At 35.0% G+C, this 5,236-nt stretch overlaps 1 protein-coding gene across 2 annotated transcripts; it reads right to left on the minus strand.

Annotated features, from left to right (window-relative positions):
• Nucleotides 1-632: 632 nt before the first annotated feature.
• LOC149224373 (cyclin-dependent kinase B1-1-like) lies at nt 633-4,418 on the minus strand. Of its 2 annotated transcripts, XM_089383536.1 has the most exons (8): nt 4,213-4,418; nt 1,909-2,035; nt 1,752-1,813; nt 1,476-1,587; nt 1,266-1,359; nt 1,066-1,135; nt 832-970; nt 633-725 (listed from the first exon to the last, which is right to left on the minus strand). In XM_089383536.1, the coding sequence occupies exons 1-8, from the start codon at nt 4,416-4,418 to the stop codon at nt 633-635; spliced, it is 903 nt and encodes a 300-aa protein (XP_089239662.1). The 2 variants fall into 2 exon arrangements, with proteins under 2 accessions (XP_089239662.1, XP_089239663.1); XM_089383537.1 differs by lacking the exon at nt 1,909-2,035 and having other exon boundaries at nt 4,218-4,418.
• Between the last annotated feature and the right edge of the window lie 818 nt (nt 4,419-5,236).

A 5,236-nucleotide genomic window follows, 5' to 3' on the forward strand; every position in this document is an offset into this window, starting at 1 on the left:
CTTGAACCATTCTAAAAAATATATAGGTCATAAACTAATACCAAGGGAATGCAATTTTAGCTTTTGAACCATTATAAAAAAATACAGATAGGTTACAAGCATTCCAGGTAAATGGAATTTTAGCTATTGAGTCATTATAAAAAATACCTATAGTTATGAATCATTAACAAGTAAATGCAGTCTTACTTGATAAACTAGAGCCAAAAAAGGTAATTACCTTTTATTTATATACATGTAATAAAAAATACTAGGAACTTGATGGAAATAATTATGTATGTCACATATAGCTTTCAAAGATTTCCTCATTAGAAAGAGAATCCATTCAATTTTGCACCTCGTATCTTATAACCACTGATATGTAAAATTAACAGAAACATACAGGTACTAACATATCACACAACATTTGGGAAACAAAATTCAAAATAAATTGGATCATGATGAGTGAGAAATATGTCATAAATGAACAATTCAATGAAATATTGAGTACTGTCAACTACAACGATAACTTTTGTTTTCCTTTCCGAACACAACATATAATATCCATATCCAGTCTACATAGATAAATTTTATCCGTTGAAAAGACTAGTTCAAGATGACTTCATTAACAAACACAAATACTTATATATCAAAACTTAGAATTCGGTTTTGTCTAGATCATCAAAATAAGGATGATTCAGGGCCTCCTTTGCTGAAATCCTCTTTGCGGGATTGCATTGCAACATTTTCTGCAAAACATTACGAAATTTGTGAGTGTCTTAATATGCTCAATGTCAATAAGACTTTAAAAGATGTGACAAATATCGTGGGTTTGAGAGATAACGAAGAACATACACTGAGAAGATCAAGACCGCTACAAGATAGATTTGGAACTTCCGAAGCGAGGCTCATAGGTTTCCATTTAGGATATTCATGCCAATCCTTGAGACTTTTAACTCCAGGCCATATTTGCTCAGTTGGGGTTCCAAACAACCTTTCCCTCAGAAATGTAATTGAAGTAAGTTTTCTATGTGATTTAATGAGATTCAAGGGAGTTAAGAAAAAATCCAAACCACTTCACAACCATACCTGAAGATACAAAGTAGTTGTTCCATTTCTGAATCCCCATTAAAAAGAGGTCGTCCTCTCACTATTTCAGCTAAAAATATGAAGACAACAAGTTGTATATCAAATCAATTTCTTGGAAGAAAAATTGGGAATAGTTACGAGAACTAGATTAGGAAAGAAACTGAAAGAGAAAACACCCTTCTCAACATTTATTCACTAACCAAAAATGCATCCAACAGACCAAATATCCACATGAGTGGAATAGTGGGTGGATCCCAACAATATCTCTGGGGCTCTATACCATAGGGTGACAATCTGCAAATATACAAGTAGGATGTTATATAAAATGTTTAACTAATAACAAGCAACTTAAATAACAAGAAAACAAATGAGGGCCACTTTATATAATGGGAAATAATTTAATGACAAACCTCATGGGTATAACTCTTCACAGGCACACTAAATGACCTTGCAAGTCCCAGATCGGCAATTTTAAGGAGGCCTTTACTCTTTTCAACCAAAAGATTTTGTGGTTTTAGATCCCTGAAGAAAATTGATTCGTGATAATCTTTCAAAGTAATTTGAACTCACATAACCCCAAAGGTTTAAATTCAAAAAATCCTAATTTGTGTCATGTCATAACACAATATAAATGAATGTAGAAGTTAAAAATAAAATTTTAATATGTACAACACATATTTTGTCACCTGTGCATCACACCATGGGAGTGACAATGAAGTACTCCCTTGCATAGTTGATACATGAAGCTCTATACTCCAACATGCATATACAAAAATTAGAAACCTGTCTTTGCAAAAATGTCAATGCAATGGAATAATGAGAATGAAAGCACACAAAAATTACCTTAATAATGTTTGGTGGGAGAGGATGATGGTAGTCCAATAATCTTTTGAGATCTGTATCAAGGTACTCGAAAACGAGATAAAGATATGATTTTCCATTCTCCATCACATCATCCACACAAAGCAAGCTGAAATTCCCAATATAAATCCTTAGTGAACCAATAATTTAGAATTATATTGAGGCCTAAAGCTAAAATCACATTATAACTAAGATAATGATTAAATAAAAATAAAATCGAGAAGAAATTTCTTTCTCAGACAAAGAACAGTTTGCAGATCCATGAATAACATTTCAAAACGATAATTAATCATTGGTTACTTGCTGATTCAGACACAAATGAAAACCAACCAAAGAAATACACATTTCAGAATAAAGACAAAACAACTAAAATATGGATTAAACTATAACATTATGACCGAACAAGCAAACAAACAACCATTGGACTCGTCTTTTATCGGATGGGTTATCTAGAGAGCAAATCAAGGCCTTCCCAAAGAGCTCACTTTTACAATCAACTCTTTCGGCGCCCATCGGCCCCACTTCACCGTCAACTTCTGCAAAGGTTAAATTAAATCTAATTAAATCTTTCTTACGACTTCACCGGCAACTTCTGCGAAGGTTAAATTAGATCTTTCTTACTGGATAACCATTGTATTTTATTTCAGTTTATTGAGTCAATGCGGTCATCCTTATGTCAAATGCTGATTACCAAATATTTGACAAGACCCATGTCAGTCAGATTCCTAATAATCAGCAATCGAAATAAACTCTCTGAGTTAATGCAGGGAACATGGATCGAAATAAACTCTCTGAGTTAATGCAGGGAACATGGAGGTTTTCCTTCGAGAAAGCATGCTTGAATTATAATCTCGACCTCCTACTCCTGCAGGGCCCAGCCAAATAATTGCTCAATATTACCAGTTCATACGTCTGGGTTTCGAGGGTAGCTGTTGCATATGAAACTTCGATTAGTTTATCTTTCGAGGGTAGCTGTTGCATATGAAACTTTTATTAGTTTATCTCATTCAGTTTTAATCCCTTGAAAACACTGCATGTGATGCGTTTTGAATTGTTTGTTTGTTTGTTTCGACTGCCTTGGTGAATGCCAAGGCTCTTGCCAAAGATCTGGGGACGACCGGGCAGTTCAAACTTCAACATACTGTCCAGTGAGCATGGCATCCCTCTGGTCGCCTTCTCGCGCAATGACAATAACGACTACGATGAGCATGAGATCTCTGACCGTTGAGAAGGATAGGTTGGATTGTTCCCGAACACACCATGGCTTCCGAAACACAAAACGTCAAGTTTCTGTGCGTGGTGGTTCGCCAAGATTTCAGATAGATTATAGCAGGACGTACGGGTGATCTTGCAGGAACTTGACCTGCTTCCTCCAAAGTCAGTTAGAGAAGTGACTTTCTCTCCTGGAGTAAACCATCCTGAAACCCAACAAAACGAATCCAACGGGTTGCCTCATCCCGAAAATGAAAGAAGAGGAAGCTGTTTGGGGATACCGATGAAAGAGAAGTAAAGAAGAGAAGGCATGTAATGAGATTCTTGCATTAACAACTGATAAAAAGTAGGAATTGCTGTACCCTGAATGCTTTCTATTGAAAATCTCTTTTGGCAAAGGCGTCTTCCCGACTCCGCCTAAGACAACTATGCCCACAACCCGATCTTCTCCTGTGTGTTGCTGTGCTAATACTGTAGTTTCAAAATCTTTAATTTTGTCATCTAAACCACATACAACTGTGTCTTTTCGGCCATTAGTTCCACCACACTTTTGACGACCTCAACATACACTCCTTTTGTCTTCTGAAGACGACGGTAGAGATAACTAGCGAAGGTCTTCTTGGTAGAAATTCAAGAGCCTACCAGAAAATGTGGAGATGATCGTAAGGGAAGAAAAGTTGGGAGCCCTGAGATATATATATCCTCGTTCTGCCAGATGCTTGCACCACCACAAGATGCAGCAGGGAAAAAGACAAAATATTTTTACTTTAACGCACAGTTAGTAGGCGCACACATGAACCGCGTGGAATTTCAAAATAGATAAAATATCGATTAAGACAGAACAAGCAAACACCCATTTGAAAGCAAGTATTGGAACTGAAACCACAAAAAAATTACTGTCCTTTTCATCATTTCATAGGCTAAAAAGATAGAATAATAATAGCATATGTAAAGCCTCAAATGTAAAGATTCAAATGCCATGCAAAACATAATTGAAATAATTTAATCAGTAGTTGCTAAATATAGGCAATAGGCTGAAAGAAATCTGGTTCAGAGGCACGAAAAATAACTAACTTGACAATATAAATACTCTTGGCGAGCAATCGCAGGATGGAAATTTCTCGAAGCGAGGTCGAAGGAATCCCTTCATCCGGCCTGTCAATGAGACTCTTCTTGATTGCGACCAGCTGACCACTGATCTTGTCCCTTGCCTTGTACACCTTCCCATAAGTGCCCTCTCCAATCTTCTGGAGTTTCTCAAACCTATCCATGGAGGACATATTTAGCAAATTGCCGAAAAGAGAATTAGAGATACACTACCGATGTCTTCAGACGCCCCTTTGCAATGAGTCTTTCTCACCCGCGATCACAGAATATTTCTCTGGACTCCAATCCACGGGTGATTCAATAAAATACGTTTAAAGCTAGTCAGCTCATTTATATGGCTACCATGTAACCGTTGATTTGTTCAACGAACCATGTTTATTTAAATTTGAAATCTCCCTCCAACGGTAACCAATTTCTACAAAATTAGGGCAGCATTATAATGGTCGGTTATAAATCTAGACGTTATTTTTTCCCTTTTTGACTAGGCGAATAAATGGGCTTTTATAGTTAATATTTAACTAACTTGATTAGCGTAAACGTAATTTGTATGAAGGGGCTGCTAAACCATTATTTGGGGAAGTAATGTGATGGTAAAATTTTTATTTTTCTATTTAAAAAAATGTAAATTTTAAAACAAATTTAAAATATATATTTAATAGGGGTTAAAAAACATTTATTTTAAAGTTGTGATATTGATTTTTAAGGAAGGGTAATCTAATAAATTTAATATTACAAATTATAATTATTATATAATTTGTTTTTTAATTTACTTTTATAAGTTCAATGTGTACAAGTCAACATTATAAGTTGCCAATGAGGATTTCCTATGATGGTGAATCTTATATACTTTACCTCATGTATTTATGAGATTACATTGATAAAGTGTTATTTTTTAAATATAGTAATTATATATAAAGTCTTCTATTAAGAAGAAAAGGTGTGATAATAATTTTTGAGTAAGTGTTGTAACTTGATATACCTTATTGTGAAA

Source organism: Pinus tabuliformis, chromosome Q (genome assembly GCF_031772625.1).
Source record: "Pinus tabuliformis cultivar Carrire ecotype Pingquan chromosome Q, CPIR1, whole genome shotgun sequence".
Taxonomy (NCBI): domain Eukaryota; kingdom Viridiplantae; phylum Streptophyta; class Pinopsida; order Pinales; family Pinaceae; genus Pinus; species Pinus tabuliformis.

Excerpts from the sequence above, each read along its gene's own strand:
- LOC149224373 (XM_089383536.1), bottom strand. The coding sequence starts at position 4,418 with ATGTCCTCCATGGATAGGTTTGAGAAACTCCAGAAGATTGGAGAGGGC. Across the intron at positions 1,814-1,908 it reads TCCCACCAAACATTATTAAG|AGCTTCATGTATCAACTATG; the intron begins GTAATTTTTGTG and ends GTTGGAGTATAG. Across the intron at positions 726-831 it reads GCGGTCTTGATCTTCTCAGT|AAAATGTTGCAATGCAATCC; the intron begins GTATGTTCTTCG and ends AATGTTTTGCAG.